We start from the raw sequence: 15,376 nt of genomic DNA on the forward strand, positions 1-15,376 counted from the left end.
TATTGTTGTTATGCTTGACAGGTATATAAACCAGCAGTGTGTTTAATAGAATCGGCTTCATGTCACAAACCATGGGGACCCCATACCTTCAATCACTGTACAGTTGGTGCCCTGTTTGAGGTTAGTGATGTCCCTCCAGCTGAGAGGCTGTGGGTGAGCGCTGCAGGACTAAGTGCCCCCAAAAAGGAAGGAGGAAGCCAGGCAGTGACAATGAAATTGCTCTGGAAAGGAGGTGAGCTGTAGGGGATGATGGGGCAGGGGATGTCTGCCCAGAAAAGAGATGTTTTTGAATTTATGACCAAGCTGTTACAACAGCATGGCAAATCCTTACCTTCGCAGGGCTTAAAAGCTCTATTTAATTGGACAGCAGTTAGCTACCTGGAGTTACTGAGTCTACAATGTTTATGACAGATTTGTGGGACAAAGTGAGAGTGAAACTGTGGGATTGTGCAATGAAGGGGAACAAAATGGTTGCAGAAATGCTCCCCTCCTGACGGGTGATTTTTGAGGTCCTGAAAGCCCAGAGAAAAGCTCATGCCAAAGATAAAGGGGATGCCTCCTGCCATATCTTTTCAGTGGAGCCTCAGAATTCTTTAGGATCAGGAAAGACTGTGTCCCTCTCTACACAGCCCACAGACCCCCTTCTTAGCAGTGAGAGGGGTCCTCATTATCCATAGGGGGACTTGCTGCTGGATGTTGTCTGAAAAACAGCGATGGTGATGGAGGGTACCCCTTTGACCCAGGACTTTTCAACCCTGAAAAAGACCCAGATCTTTGCCTCCTGCATGGTGCTGTGACTGCTGCGGCTGTGACTGCTGCGGCGGCTGTGGGGGATGCAGCCCCTCTGCCTGGTGTGGCAATGTATCTGTGTAACAGGCTGCTCTGATGCACCAGCCAAACGAGTTGGGAGTGATATTGTCAAACCACCTGCAGTTTTGTTGTCAGAGCTCTCAGGAATTCATCAAGGTTACTGAGAAATCAACCGGATCAAAAATAAGAAGAGAACATGAGAAAATGTCTGCAAAAAATGAAAACCCCAGGTAGGAGAAGCACAACGTGAGGATGGACACTTGACCAGTTAAGATGTCCTGAAGGATGTGCGCCTGCCTCATGAAGAAGCAGCTTAGCCAACCCAGAGAGTTGTGCCCACGTGGACAGTAGACCTGGAATCTATATCTGGCCTGAAATGTAAACAATTAACGGCTTCTGTTGGAATCATTGATTCAGTTATTCAGTGGCCCATTTCCCCCCTGCAGCCTGGCGCCGGCCAGCACTGCACGGCATGCTGGAGCCATAACACATCAAAATACCAACTAATGCTATGGGCTAACTGAAACTCTGTTAAAATTTAACCTGCAATTAATAATTTGATGCTATGGACTAACTGAAACTCTGTTAAAATTTAACCTGCAATTAATAATTTTTAACAAGATTGTCAATGGAAAAATTCAAAGGTGTTCGTGTGGATGTGGTGTTTTCCTACACACTGGTGACATAGCAAGACTGCAATGATTCCCTGGGAGTAATTGGCCAAGCTATAATTTTAACATTGTTTTGCTCACGTTTAAGACAAACTTTGAACATTAATATTATTAGTTATTTGAGACTTATTTATAATTAGTGCATGAAACTCCACTGTTAGCTTTACCAGTTGTTTGGCTTCTATTCCATAGTTTTAACAAGGTAATTTTATTGTGAAATTTTTGGTATAGCTATTTAGTGATATAAGTATAATTATTTTTACTTGCCACACTTAAATTAACATAAGACTTGACATTAAAGCAGTTTTAATATATTGATAGACCACAAATATAATAAATAATAGCTTCATTTTTAGAATGATTTAAACCCCCAACTTTGTAACTGTTAATATGTAAGTGTCAGTTTTACAAACCCACTAACCTAACCAAGTTACTTGTGTAAAATTTATGGCACTAATGTATAACATTAAACAATAATTATTGTAAAACAATGATTGTACAATTATTGTACAACAAATAAATTCTTATTGTTTTGGCCTTTAATATTTATATCTCATTCTTATTAGGCCTAACTCAAATCTATTGTATAAGCAGTCTTAAAAATCTGCAGGAGTTTAATCCCTCTGATAAATTTATGTTGCTGTTATTTTGGTCCAATTGTTTACCTGTCTGTTTTTACCTTGATTTTTAACTATTGTATAACAAACTTTTAGTAACTATTTTTTGTTAAGATTTATTTCTGTTAAACAGTAATAATGTTAACTTTAAGAGATTTTTAAGCATATTTTTGTTATGCTTTAGTGAAGTTAAGTTTTAGTAAAGTTGTTTTTAAGATTTGTTAAAATATACTTGCTTAAATTATAGGATATAATTTTTTTGCTATACAAATGAATAATATAATGAGCAAATGATTTTTTGTTAAAATTTGTTGATTTAAATTATGAGATATGACTACTTTGTTACAGACATAAGAATAAATTTTTTGCTTTATTTTTTATAAGTAACACTGAAGAATGAGTAACAATTTGTTATTATTATTATTATTATTATTATTATTATTTGTAAGCTGTTTAATACCCTTTTTTGCTTTATTACTACTTAGCTAAAGATAAATGATAAAGCTGACGACTTTACAGACCTTTACATACTATTATATAGTTATTTATGAGATGTATTTTAAGAAACTTTCCTAACTACCATTACTAAAAGGCTTTGAAAATATACTAGGGAAACTCTTCCAGTTAAGACCTGGGCCATGGCCAAGTCCTAGGCTTAGCTGGTTGAAAAGAAATTATGAAATGACACCTAAATTATTTTTACTTTCAATCCAATAACCAAACACCCATGGTCCGTGTGGTGGTTTAGCATGAACGTGACAAGTTTTTTCTAAGGAAGTTCTAGCATGGATTGTGATTGACAGCTTGGCTGACGAATGAGAGTGTTTCTACGTCTCTGGAAACACAGTCTTAAATCACAAATCCCACTTCTGACTCGCCTCTTTTCCTTTTCCGGCTAGCAGGAAAGAAACATCATCTCCTGAGTCGGGGTTTGGGCTGGTCCCCCCGGGGCCAGGCCGGCCGGGCCTCGTGGTGGGGCCCCACATGTGGGACAGTGGCCGAGGCTGGCTGTGCCCCCTCTGTCCCATCCCAGCTCCTCCGATGGGGAGAGGAGGAGGAGGACGGCAGACCAGCAATCTGGCCCTGTGCCAGGACCACGGTGGCCGTGCTCTGGGCCTTGGTTACCAGAGCCGCTGGTCTGAAGGAGGAGAGACTTTCTAAGAACTTTTCTTGGGAGCTCCAGGGAGCTGATGCAAGTTTGAGTGGCTTTAGATCTGACCAGGGTGGAGCAGGTTTTGTCCATCAGCGTTCCTGAGCATGCGCTCTTTTTCTTTTCCTTCCTCCCCCAACCATCACCTGTGGCCTTGAAGTTCCGGGAATCCGTTGGAGAGAAAAAACCTCTGGGCAAAGACTCTAACCCTTTTCCCTCCTCCGTGGAAGATAGAGTGATCTGAAATGTAGAGAAACAGCATTGAGAAAAAGTCAGTGAAAGAACTGAGAAAGACTATTGGAAGATGGGATAGAGGAAGGGGACATTTCTGACCAGACTTCTCTAGATGTGAATTATGGGGGAAATGGACTGGTTTTGTAATATCCTAATGCTGCTTGTGGGAATGCAAGTTCTAGCCAAAGGGTTTTGTGTATTGATACACATGGATTTTAATTGAGAATTTTGATTAGAATATGTCCCTGGCTCCTAAGAAAGAACAAAGAGGTCTCTATTTCTTTTGAGATAGAAGCGATTTTAGAGATAGAAGTAAATCCTTGTTTTGCACTAAAAGCATTCTTAAAACCATATCCCAAACATGTGGAAGCCCATAAACAGTTTGGAAAACTGTTACATGGGTGAGACTGCACAGAATCTGCAGAAATTCCTGGCAGTTGCGGATCTGTGAAAGCCACCAGACCTTTTTTCGTCTGGCGTGTTCTCCATATCCCTAGTGAGGCTCCTCTCCCAAGGTTATGTAGGATTGTGTTTAAATGGTGGTGACTGACTGAAAATCATAGTTTTCTCTCTGTGGTGAGTTGGAAAGTGAACAGTTGCGGGGGGTGGGGGGGGGGGAAGGGCGGGAAGGTGTTTGAATGTCTCAGAATGTCTCTTTTTTTCCTCTTTTTCTTTAGTGCATATTAATAAAATCTATCTGTTCTTACTTTTAGGTTGTGCCTGTTTTGCCCTTTTCTCCCAAAGTCCTATCTCCCAGTGGATAATTAAAATTTGATGAATGTGAAATCACTACATAAATGATGCATTGGCCGGGAAAGCAATTTGAAACCACAACACCTGCCCAGTGAGGCTCATCAGGAGTGCTGTGTCCATCTCTGTCCAGTGTCATGTTGTTCTGGGTTGTCCTGTCTCCTATCCCATATCCTGGACTACACTGTTGTGTCTGGCAGCTGCCCCTCCCTCTCTGGCAGGGCCTGCTATTTTTGCTGCTGGCTCGCTCTCTCTCTCTACCTGCTTCCTGCCCCTGCCACTGACTTTCGCTGCTTCTGTTTGGTTTTTTTTCCTTCCTTCCCCCCACACCCCCCCAAGATTTTGAACCGGCTCTGGACCTGACCTGACCTGAGAAGTCGGAGAATCTCTGGGGCCTGCAGGAAAAGAAGCGTGGCACCCTCCTCGCGCTCAGTAACCTGCCTTTCTTCTTTGGTGTTGGGGAGTGTTCTTTTTTGTTGTCAATTAACCAGTTTTTTCCACTTTCCCTCCAAGGTATTTTCCTTCCCGAACCCAGGGCTGGGGGGGGAAAGGGTGGTAGAGGTTTGGTTTAGGGGACTCCTTTTAGAGGTTCTTCCCTAATTTATTCGAAACCAGGACACATGTCCAGCTCTGTCCTGTGCAATGTCCAGCTCTGTCCAGTGCTGTCTCCAGCCCATTACAGTGCTGTGTCCAGTTCTGGGCTGCTTTGGACCCAATCCTGTGCTTAAGGATGATGCTGCCTGAGATGGGAGGTTGGGCCATGTGCCTACTCTGGGTCCTTCTAGCCCGGGCCACTCTGGGATTTGGGGATTCTGGGAGTTGTGGTTTGAGTATTGTCCACCAGAGGGCAGCAGCAAGCAGGGTTAAACAGCGACAATGCACATGTGCTACCCCCAGCTGCAGTTCCGGGTGTCACCACCAGGTGGCAGCACGAGCTGGTGGCGCTGCCGAGCGCCCGCCCCACCCCATCCCGGCTCCGGGGCTCTGCAATGGTTTGGGATGGAGCCACCTTAAAGCCTGTCCTGTGCCAGCCCTGCCATGGGCAGGGACATCTTCCTCTGGGCCAGGCAGCTCCATGATCCTGAGCCTGGCCTTGTACAAATGCAAGGAAAGGGAAACCACAGCTCCTCTCGGCACCCTATGCCTAGGCCTCACCACCCTCACAGGGAACGATTCCTCTCAAAATCCCATCTGACCCTGCCTTCTGTCGAGGTCCACAAGCAATGTGGGAGACCGGATGGTTCGTTTTAAGGATCTCAGAGTGCAAAAGACACAGCGGGAGACAATTCAGTTTACTCAATGAAAAATACACCTTTATTTGGTGCCACCAAATGCAGTACCGAGGAGAGAAATAAAGAATAGTAAGGAAAGACAGAGAAAGAGGGGAAGGGGATTATAGCTACCAATGTGGAGAGCCGAGTCCTCAAGGCTGAGATGCCTATAGACGCGATCTTCTCCAGTGAGGTGATCACAAAAGGGAGCAGGGGTCTCCACGGTTTTATAGGTTGGTCAAGGGAGGGACCAAAGTGAGTGGCACAAAGCCAAAGCCGGAGTCACCTGTGTTGAGGCTGGGTGCTCAGTGTCAAGCTGCACACCGTACATGTCCATACTCTTTTATGGACACCAGTTTGTGCAAGTAGCTTTGGCTCAGTCCACTGTGACAAGTTCCATTGTTCTTGCACTCCGTTCTCATGGAGATGCACATCAGTCCTCCGGGACTTGGCAAACATTCTGCCTCAGCCAGGCCTGGGCTCCTTTCAGAGTCTGGGGTCTCAGTCCTCAATGATTGGAGACAGTTGTGAGGCATATCACATCCTTGGACAGACTCTGACACCCTCTGGCAGTGATAATCCATTCTCCTTGTCCTGTCCCTCCATGGCCTTATCCAAAGATCCTCCCCAGCTCTCCTGCAGCTCCTTTAGCCAGGAAGGGGCTTTGATGTCTCCCCAGATCATTCTCCAGGCTGAAAACTGTCCCAGCTGTCTCCAAAGCAGAGGGACTTCATCCCCCAAGGCCTTTCTGTGGCTTCCTCTGGACGTGCTCCAACAGCTCCACATCTCTGTGCTGGGGCGCAGAGCTGGCAGAGGGATCCGAGTGGGAATGTTCCATGGTGGGAAGGATTCAGCGCTTGCCCCACTCCCATCCCAGAAACATCAACCCACATGGAAAACACAAAGGGCTCCAGTAGCTCACTCTCTCCAAAGAGGAAACATGTGTAACAGCAGTGGAGCAAGGCTTTTGGCCCACTGGCAAGTCCTGGTGGTCTGGGCCTTTGGCAGCCAAGATGGCTGCTTTCCTGCTGGTGCCATTTACGGTTCTGGATGTGCAGGAACTGGAAGAGGCCAGATCACAGGACGTGGGGTCTGTGCTAGGGAGGGACTCCCCAGTTAAGGGGGAGGGCCCTTACATGAGTGTGGTACTCGAAGGAAGGGTGGAACCCTTTGCAGGGGAGGGACCTGACGCAAAGGTGGGAAACAGGAAGGACGGCGGGGATGAACTTCAAATGGTGGTTCCCCTTGAGGGACAGATGCCATTTTGTGTGGAGCAGAGAAGAGGGATAGGATTGAAAGATTCTGGAATGTGGGGGAGGATAGAACTGAGGATGGGTTGTGTGAGCCCATCCTGAGTAGGGGACAGAAAGGGGAGAGGAGATGACAGGAGGTCAGTAGTACTTCTGTGCCCTTTGGCTGTTTCCATCTCCTGACCCTCCCTGAAGGAACAAGGGGTTAGGAACATGGGGGGCGGAATATACAAACTGGGAAAACAAACTACAGTTTGGAATATTTAAAAGGGCCCCATAAACAAAACAGACGAGGTGATAAAACTTTAGCAATTATTAACTAAACTTCCCATATGAAATGATAACCCCGCAAAAATTACAGCTTCCCTAACTTGCACGTAGATGTCTCCTTTCAGCATGGGAGATCCCACTGCCCATTGCTGTCCCTGATGGAAAGAAATGGCCCACCCACAAGACACTAAAATGCAAAACAAAACAAAAACACCTGGATCCCCAGTGGCTTCCCTGCCAACTTAAACTCAGGAGCTCTGGTGAGTCCCAGTGGTCCAGAAGGTGTCTTGGGGGGTCGTCAGCACTGAGTCATTCCTCCATCCCCTCAGAGGGTGTCAGGTCTCTCGTCAGCAAGAAGCTGAATAAAACTGAACTCCTGCTTCACAGCTCTGTCCAGGGCCATGTCCAGCTCTGCACTCCTCAGGACAGGAGGGACATGGAGATCCTGCAGCAGGTCCAGCAGAGGCTGTGAGGATGATGAAGGAACTGGAGCATCTCTCTCACAAGGCTAGGCTGCAGGAGCTGGGGCTGTTCAGCCTCAAGAGGAGACACAGCTGACAGGGGACCTCATCCCTGTGTATATGATGCCTTAGGATTTTGCTGTTCTGTTTTTCAGATCCTCTACTGTTTAGTGTGGATTTAGAACTCCACAGACTGTCAGCTGCTGTTCTCCCATTTTGTTCAGACAAAACAATTCCTCTCTAGGCTGAAACTCAGGGACACGTCACTGTCTCTGGCACTGAAAGGTATAAACAAAAGTGAATTGGGATGTTAGCAAACAGGGGGAATATGAGTTCATTACCTGAAGGTGTAGATGGTGAATTAACCGCTGATACGTAAACAGACAAAAACTTAAAACTGTGTAAAAAACTCGTGACCGTTGTCCACCTTGGCTGTAGCCTCTCAGAGGCTTCTGCCTGTCCCAGGTGTGCCTATTGAAGGCTTTGAATAAATCCCTGCTTTCATTCTCATAATCATGTCTGGCCTTTTTCCTTGTAGCCACACCAAGACATCCTGTAAATATACAAATATACTGCACCTTGCCTGTGCCCCAGCCAATAGGGAAAGGAAGAGGGCAAAGTGTGGCAAGGAGTTTAGGATAAAAAGGAGGCTGCATCTTTTGAAAACATGAGAGAGAAACCCCACAAGGCTATGTCTGTGGATACTCTGTCCCTTTATTCCAAAAAAGTTTCAAAACTGCTGTGTGGACACTTGACTTTCCATAGAGTGGCTATTCACCACACGCTGCAGGTGCTGGGTAGAGCTTAAAGCTTGACTTCAAGAATGATAAAAGAATGTAAAAGTTTTCCATAGGATAATAAATGTGGCTCAAACCAGTGGAGAAAGAGTTAAGGGGAACTCCAGTGGGGTTTTTTGACAAGTTCTCTAAGACAGAAGTAGCAGCACCTGCCGAAACTGAAAGTTTGAGCAGAAATCCTCTGAGATATTGAGGCACTCTGAGAAAATACCCACTCAGATCCCTGTTTAGGAACTCTCCAGGACACGAAGAGGATTCCCAGAGCGAGGCACGGCCATGCAAATGTCATGGATTAACCCCACTTGGTTTTTAGTTAAAGAAGAAACAGTTTTCTATAAGCACCTGTTAATTTTCTGTGGAAAGGACAGAGACCTGTCAGAGGTCAATTTTTGGATACTGACACCTCATCTAACCACGCAGGAAGCTGAATTTGCCTTTGTGAATAAGCATGTAATGTTGAGAGGAGGCTGAGAACTTCCTTTTCCCTCCATCCTCAGAAGAGGTAAGGTGACAGCCCAGCTTCTGCCGGGGTCAGGCAGGGCCGGCCTGACCCAGCCCGGCCAAGCCTTTCCTGGTGGGTTTTGGGCAGGGGGAGGGGAGGAGAATATGTTCTGTCCCAGCCTGCATGGGGTTTCCAGAAGCTGTTAGAACATCCTGATGCTAAGCTGTGGGGGCTGAGCCCTCCCAAGTTTTCTGGTCACTCCTGGGCAGAGGAAAAGTGTGGGGGAAGAAGCCCAGCCATGCCAGACATCGTGCAGCTGAGACCAAAAAGTGGCTCCAGCAGTCAGAACTCTGAGATTTGGGCCCAGCTTTGGTGCAGCCTGGCTCTGCCATCTTCAGCCATTCCTGGGCAAGAACCATTGTACCCTCTGCAGACCTGGGAGTTGTTAGCTTTTCATGCCAGATGAGACTTATCAAAAGCACCGGACGCTCTCTGAGTGACAACAGACAAAGTGATTGAACCACAGGAAGTCACAGCATGAAATGGAGGTCACTGAAGAGAGACTAAAAGTCTTAGGTTGGAGGGGTGATTGAGAAGTTGCTTAGTTTGTGCTGGATTTCTCTTAGCAGGCCATGAGAATGGACAAGACTTTCCCCAGGACATTTAGAATGCTTTTAGGGGGATGCAGAGTTCTAGTCAGAGCAGTGGACTGATATAACTGAGATTTAATGAAGAAATTCGAACAGAAGACAAAGTGATATGGAGCCCTTTGCTCCCAGGGAAAAAGAGACCTTTGTTTGTTGAGAAGAAGATGATTTTGTGGATAGAAGAAGGGAATCTTTGTTTCATACTAGAAGAGGCACCCATAAACGGTACCCTAAAAGAAGCACATGTGGCCCATATGCAGTTGTGGGAAAGAGGTGCTAATGGCAGGGGCCTCACAGTTTGCAGCATTTCTGGGTTGGTGCAGATTCGTGACATGGGAGCCACCAGAGAACTGTTTTCTTGTTTCTATATCTCCATGGGAGTTTCTAAGAGAGGCTCCTCTCCATGAGAATGGATGAAATAATATTTTAGAGTGGTGAAACGGACTGAAAATCCCAGTTTTTTTTCTTTATGTTATTAGCTGAAAAGGGAACACTTGTGGGGGAAGGGGAAGTGTTTTGAAAGTTTCATTTTGATTCTCATCCTTTTCTGTTCATGTTTGTTAATGAATCTATTTTTACATGTTTTAAGATTTGGGCCTGCCCTGTTTTCCTCCTAATCCTATCTCACAGTAAGAAAAGGAGTAGATGATTTCAACAAACACCTAAATCACTACACTAAATTTGGGAAACATAAATTGGCAAAGGTGAAGCCATTACAGCAAATTATTGATGGGAAAAGCACAGATTCTTTATCAGATAGGAGGGCCATTTTAATGAATATTTTCTTTTAGGATGGATAAATTCCCTATATGTCTTGGTTTGGGAATACAGATATCTGCCAGGGAAAGCTGGAGTTTCCCTTGGAATGGAGAATGTAAACCACCACCACCCCCTGTTTTTCCCACTATAAATTTGCCTTTAGTGAAAAGATTTTGGAAATAGAAATATCAGTTCTTTACTAGTATGTATAACAAAGCAAACAAAACCCATGACTACAGCATTAATAACAACAGTACCAAGAACCTTGAGGGCTTTACTTCAGAAAAACATAGGGCAGTTTGGTCTTGGTGCCACTGTAGGATCCTCAGAGCACCAAGCTGGAACAGTGGAAAAGTCCTGGGCTGGTAGCTGGGATGGCAGGATGCTGGGGCAGGATGTCCCAGCAGGGCAGGGGCAGGGTGTCCTGGCAGGGCAGGCAGGGGCAGGGTGTCCTGGCAGGCGGGGTCATGCTGTAGCAAGAGGAGCAGTGCTCACAGAACCATGACGGCGGGGCAGGGCTGGCTCAGCTCTCTCAGGGTGGCAGAGAAGCTCACAATTCCAGGGTGAGCAGATGATGGTAGATTTCCCAGGACTGGACTTCTCCAGTGACAGTGAACTCTTCTAGCAGCAAGCAGCAACTCAGCTGTTCTCTCTCCCAGAACGCCAAAAAAGCAGAGTGCCTAGCTGCCTCAAGCTCTGTCCTTTACCTGCCCCAAAACTCGTGTTATCTCTCCCTCCGAGCTTTGACCACCCCATTGTTTTTGGCTCAGTAGCATTAAGTATCAACACTTAGTTTCCTTGGTAACTTATGGGGAAGAAATTCTTTAGAGTAAAAAGGAACAAACATAAATCCCAACACCAAATCAAAGTCCCCCTGACGTGCAGGACCAGGCGAGGTCTGTGGTGAGTCCGAGCTGATCAAGAATTCTGGCTTTGTGATCCCTCCTGTTCTGTCTGGGAGTTCACTCCGGCCCATTTTGGTATCAGGGGCTGGAGGGACACTGGGGACACTTCTGGGGGAACAGGGGACTGTGGGATTGGAGTTGAACTCCTGGGGAGACCCTGTGGGAGTCACAGGACATGACTGGGGTCATGGGGTGCTCTGGGGGAAAGTGAGGGGGGTCATGGAATGGTGGGAGTGGGATTGGGGTCATGGGGGGTTGTGGGAGACACTGCGGGATAGGGGATGGTGCCCAGATTTGGGTGGAGCTCCAACAGTGACATCAAAGAAATTAGGGACTGGGAGTGGGATTGGGATTTGGGGATGGGCTGAGGGGAACACTGAAGGGCTCAGGGAGTGCCGCCAGGATTTGGGTCAGGGTCCTGATGGGGCTGAGGAGACTTGTAATCATGGTAGTAGGATTGGGTTTTGGGGGGGGGGGGGGGGGGGGCAGGCAGGGGAAAATGGTACTGTGGGATTGGGATTGGGGTCTGGGGCAGAGTGGGGACATTGGGGAGGCATTATTAACCCCAGGATTGGGGATCAGGGTCCCAGACATGTCCAGTGGTCCCCTGGGAAGGAGTGCCTCCCTTCCCCCTGGGCTGACCCAAATCCGCTCCCCAGTCCCTCACTGAAGAACCCTCCCTGTGTCCCCTCTGTGTCCCCTCTGTGTCCCCCAGTGTCCCACACCAGTTCCTGTGGCCTCTCCTTGCCATGGCCCACCTGGCCCACACCCTGGCACTGCTGGCAATGGCCGTGGCCACCACAGCAAATGTTGTGGAGCCCCTGGACATGGCCCAGGACTCCTTTGATGACCAGTACCGGGGCTGCCGTCCTGCCATGACCGCAGCATTGCCGGCCCTCAACCACTCCGAGTTCCAGAAGAATCCTGACTTTGCCCAGGTCTGGGCGAAGGCAGCAGCCGAGTTGCAGAAGCGGGGGTCCCCTGTGTCCACTCTGTCCCCAGATCAGGCTACTGCTATCATGGCCTTCATGACAGAAATATCCGACATGTTCAATGGTATGGTTCACGAGTCCGGGCGCTCCCCCCAGGAGTACCGGGACAATTTCCACTACAAGACGCTGCATTTCCTGCTGACCGACGCCCTGGCCACGCTGAGGGACACTCAGGAAGGGCAGTGTCTGGATGTGTTCGTTCAGGACTGTGGAGTCCTGTATAAGGCACAGCGTGGTGACACTGTCAGGTTTGGTCAATTCTTCATAACGTCGCTGACCAAACCACCTCAGGGTGAAGGCGGGTGCCCAGAGGAGACAGAGTTCCAGGTGCACACGTGCCAGGGCACGGGAGTACAATCTTTCTCCGAGCATCCGGAATTCCAGTGGGTAGTGATCCCACCTTTTGAGACCTTTCAGGTCACTGAAATTACACAGGAAGGGGACATGAAAATAATCAAGCTCCAGTCCACTGGGACCTCCAGCAAATACAACTGCGAGTGGTTGAAAGGTAACGCCACAGGGGACACGCTGGGGGGATGGGGACACCCACTGTGTCAAGGGGGACACCCATGAAAAGGCACAGGGGACACAGTGATACTCACTGGGGATGGGGGACACAGACAGGAGCACCCGCTCTGGGTGGGGGGACAGGGACACCCAGTGCTGCGTTCAAGGACAGGGACATCCAGTGCTGGGGGCACCAAGAATGGGGACACCCATTGGGGACATGGGGACAGGAATGCCCATGACAGGTCACAGGGATGGGGAACCCCACATCTGGGAGGGGACAGGGACACCCCTGCCAGGGGAGGACGGAGACAGAGACGCCCCCGTTCTGACCCTGTCCCTCCCCACCAAAGGCAGTGCTGTGTGTGCTGGACATGGGGGGGCCAGGACTCCCCATGGCATTCCCTAAACATCTGTCACCCCCTCACCCACATGGCATCCCCTGACCCCTGTCACCCCTAAGCCCACCATGACCCCCCTGACTTCCCTGGCCCCTATAACCCCCCCCCCCATACCTCTCCAACACCCTGTCACCTGTCACCTCATGGCCCCATGGCTCCTCCTCACGCCCCTAACCCCCCATTTTGGCCACCCAGACGCCCTCTTTCTCCCTCATGGTCCCTCTCATGCCACTCTTTGTCTCACAGGTGGGAGTGTCTCCACGGCCCCCTTCCACCTTGGAGGACTTCTCCTGACCATCACAGCCCTGGCAGTGACCAGCAGGATCCTCTGAGCCATGAGGCCACCACTGTCATCGAGGTCACTGTGGTCACTGTGGCCACCACGATCACCGAGAACACCTGGACCCCCAGAGAAATGAGGCCACCAAGGCCACTGCACTAAGCCAAATTATTAAATTATCTTATCAAAACAATTCCATTTAAGATTTCTCTCCAAGCCAGCAAAAAGAGACAATTCTTAAGCAGGGCTCCAGGTTACTCCCCACACCAGCACTCGTGGGAAAGTCTCTTTCTCTCAGCCCAGCACAGGATCCTTGGGGAGCCTCCCCTCCCCGAGGGAGGAACCTCACACACATTTCATTCCAAGCAGGAATATGGGAGAGGAATCTCTGTCTGGGAGGGGACTGGACATGGCCAGGGTCAGCTGATGAATGGCCAGGCCCAGCTCTGGTGCTTCACCCTCCCTTGTCAATTTGGGCTTGGTGATTTGGGCTGCTTTTAGCCCAACTCAACACCAAAATCAGCACAGGACCCCTCTCCATGCAGCCCCAATGGCCACAAACGGGGCACTGTCCCTTGGCCACATTGTAGGCAGAGCATCCTGACACATCCTGCACTTCAGGGGGACCTGAAAGCCAGGAAATTGGGAGGTTCCAGAGGGCAAGGGCAGGTCCATGGTCCCCTGGGGAGGGACAGTCCGGAGTGCCATCCCCTGGGTGGGGGGGACCTGCAGGAGCAGCTGTGGAGAAGGATCTGGAGGTGCTGGTGGGTGACCAGTGGAGCCTTCTGTGGCCTGGGGCCAGGAGGGATCCAGGGGACGTCAGGAGGAGCAGGGCCAGGACGTCCAGGAGTGATGGTGTCCTTCTGCCCTGCCCAGGGAGGCACATCGGGAATGCTGTGCCCATCTCTGCCCAGTGCCATTTCCACCTCTGCCCAGTACCACCTTCAGCCCTGCTCAGTGCTGTGTCCAGCTCTGCCCAGTGCCATGCCCAGCTCTGGGCTGCTCTGGACCCAATCCAGTGCTCAGGGATGATGCTGCCTGAGGTGGGAGGTTGGACCAGGTGCCCACTCTGGGTCCTTCCAGCCCGGCCCACTCTGGGATTTGGGGATTATGGGAGTTGCCATTCAGGAATTGCCCACCTTAGGGCAGCACTGAGCAGGGTTGAACAGCAGCACTGCGCATGCTCTGCCCCCTCAGTTGCAGTTCCCGGTGTCACCACCAGGCGGCAGCACGAGCTGGTGGCGCTGCAGAGCCCCGCCCCGCCCCATCCCCGCCCCGGGTGTCCAACGGGAGCCTCCCCTGGCACAGCCTGAGGCCGTTTCCCCTCTTCCTGTCCCTTGTTGGTGGGAAGGAGAGAGGAGAGGGAACAGAGGGGGATGGAGGGAGTGACGGAGAGGGAAGGAGGGTGAAATGAGGGAGGACAGTAGAGATGGGGGAATGGGGCAACGAGGGAATGGGGAGTGAGGCAGGAAAGACGTGGGATGTGGGGAAAAAGGAACAGGAGAGGCGGAATGAGGAAGGCATGGAGGGACGAAGGGCAGAGGGGATAGAGGGTGGCAGTGAGGGACGGGAGGGAGGGAAAGGCACCCACCCAGCCCCACTCTATGCCGGGGGATTCTGAGCACCACCACAGCTGTAAGGGGAGGGAAGAATCTGTGAGGGGTGAGAACAAGCATTGAGAGGAGGGAAGAAGCTGTAAGGAGAGGGAAGAAGTCCCCTTCTCTGCACTCCCCAGCTCTGTGCCCTGGCTCTGTGTGTCCCAGGGGCTTACCAGGCAGTGCAGGGTTGGCAGCCGTGGCAGAACTGTGCTGTGTGCCATGTGCCACGTCCAGCTCAGTTCAGTGCCCAGTCCAGTTCTTCCCAGTGCCATGTCCAGCTCTGCCCAGTGCCGTGTCCAGCTCTTCACTCCTCAGGACAGGAGGGACATGGAGATTCTGGAGCAGGTCCAGCAGAGGCTGTGAGGATGATGAAGGCACTGGAGCATCTCTCTCACCAGACAAGGCTGCAGGATCTGGGGCTCTTCAGCCTCAAGAGAAGACACAGCTGACACAGGGGACCTCATCCCTGTGTATGTGATGCCTTAGGATTGAGCTTTTATCTTTTTCAGATCCTCAACTGTTTAGTGTGGATTTAGAACTCCACAGCCTGTCAGCTGCTGTTCT

At 49.6% G+C, this 15,376-nt stretch overlaps 3 protein-coding genes across 4 annotated transcripts in view; 2 read left to right on the forward strand and 1 right to left on the reverse strand.

Moving 5' to 3' along the window:
- LOC136372641 (erythroblast NAD(P)(+)--arginine ADP-ribosyltransferase-like) overlaps window positions 1-15,376 on the forward strand; it is a 101,952-nt gene that overhangs the window by 78,549 nt on the left and 8,027 nt on the right. The window lies entirely within an intron of this gene.
- LOC136372600 (NAD(P)(+)--arginine ADP-ribosyltransferase 2-like) overlaps window positions 1-15,376 on the reverse strand; it is a 188,934-nt gene that overhangs the window by 10,971 nt on the left and 162,587 nt on the right. The window lies entirely within an intron of this gene.
- Window positions 11,757-13,415, forward strand: LOC136375306 (erythroblast NAD(P)(+)--arginine ADP-ribosyltransferase-like). The gene is made up of 2 exons (XM_066340745.1): window positions 11,757-12,534; window positions 13,181-13,415. The coding sequence occupies exons 1-2, from the start codon at window positions 11,784-11,786 to the stop codon at window positions 13,264-13,266; spliced, it is 837 nt and encodes a 278-aa protein (XP_066196842.1). The 5' UTR covers window positions 11,757-11,783; the 3' UTR covers window positions 13,267-13,415.

Source organism: Sylvia atricapilla, chromosome 1 (assembly GCF_009819655.1).
Source record: "Sylvia atricapilla isolate bSylAtr1 chromosome 1, bSylAtr1.pri, whole genome shotgun sequence".
NCBI classification, from domain to species: Eukaryota; Metazoa; Chordata; class Aves; order Passeriformes; family Sylviidae; genus Sylvia; species Sylvia atricapilla.